At 53.7% G+C, this 1104-nt stretch overlaps 1 protein-coding gene across 1 annotated transcript in view; it reads right to left on the bottom strand.

Moving 5' to 3' along the window:
• MEGF6 (multiple EGF-like-domains 6) overlaps positions 1-1104 on the bottom strand; it is a gene marked incomplete at both ends in the record, with an annotated part of 23089 nt that overhangs the window by 3410 nt on the left and 18575 nt on the right. Inside the window, one exon of the mRNA XM_010138521.1 lies at positions 1067-1097. Coding sequence (XP_010136823.1) covers positions 1067-1097 — 31 coding nt within the window. The remainder of the gene's footprint in view (positions 1-1066; positions 1098-1104) is intronic.

Below are 1104 nucleotides of genomic sequence, written 5' to 3'. Positions count from 1 at the left end.
TGGCTGTGCTGGCGGCGGCAGCGAGGAAGAGCTGCAGCTCGGGGCTGGCCATGGATGGAACGCTCAGGTGTACGTCAGTCAGTGCGGAAAGGGCCAGGATGCTTGAACCTTGGTGCCGGTGCTGACCACCGCCAGCATCTTGCTGCAGCGCGTCTTCTCGTAACGCAGCCTGTCTCCAAGCGGGGACTTCAAGAGCCCGGCTTTTTGTATTTGCTGTTGGATGTGACCGGCTGAAGCGTTGACTCAGCAGGAGACAGCCCCACCACACGAGAGGCTGGCCGCTCAGGCTCTGAGGCTGGCAGAAGTTCTTATTTTCCAAGAACCGTGCTCATGTTTTGTAACCGCCACCTCGCGCCAGTGACTCACTGCCTTCAGGTTCCCTCAAACCGCCTTCGCTGAAGAAAGCCAAGCTCTCTGAGACCCCGGCCATCTCCCAGGACACTGTCCACCCGCACCCGCGGAGCCGGGCTGTCTCACTGCGCGCTCAGAGCTGTGCAGTGGTTACCACGCTCTCACCCGGCCCTTTATGCGAAGAGCAGAAAACACATAGGGCCCATCCAGAGGCAGAAATGCAAATCTAATGTAAATGAAATATAACATTTTCTTTTCCACTTGGAGATCAAATAGAGTTTCAATATGGAATAGGGAACAGAGCAGAAAATACGATACTGCTCTGCTGGGCACCGACTGCCTGAAGTAAAAAGACATCAAAGAGGGGAAAAGATAACTGGATATCTATCACCTTCAGCCACAAAAGCAGAGATGCCCGAGTGGCAGGATGAAGTGAGACCTTGTTCTCCTTTTCTGAATAAGACTCATTATACTTGAGAGTTCCTGCTCCCCCGCTGCAAAGGGATTGCAAACTCTTGCAAATGGCAGCTCTCTTGCGTCCTCTAAGGCCATCCCACCTTTTCAGTCGTTAGATCAGCTGCCTGGGCTAAGGGCTCTGAGGGAGCACGGGAGGAATTCTGGAAGCACTTCCATGTTGTTTTGTTAAGAAAAAGTGTGTACGTGTGAGGAATTGTGAGCTCGCAGCACGCTTAGAGGTGCAGGGCCCTTGCCTTACCTTGGTCGCAGTGCTTCCCATGGTAGCCTTGGGGACAC

Source organism: Buceros rhinoceros, unplaced genomic scaffold, assembly GCF_000710305.1.
Source record: "Buceros rhinoceros silvestris isolate BGI_N320 unplaced genomic scaffold, ASM71030v1 scaffold21236, whole genome shotgun sequence".
Classification (NCBI taxonomy): Eukaryota; Metazoa; Chordata; class Aves; order Bucerotiformes; family Bucerotidae; genus Buceros; species Buceros rhinoceros.
This window is presented reverse-complemented; position numbering and strand designations above follow the sequence as displayed.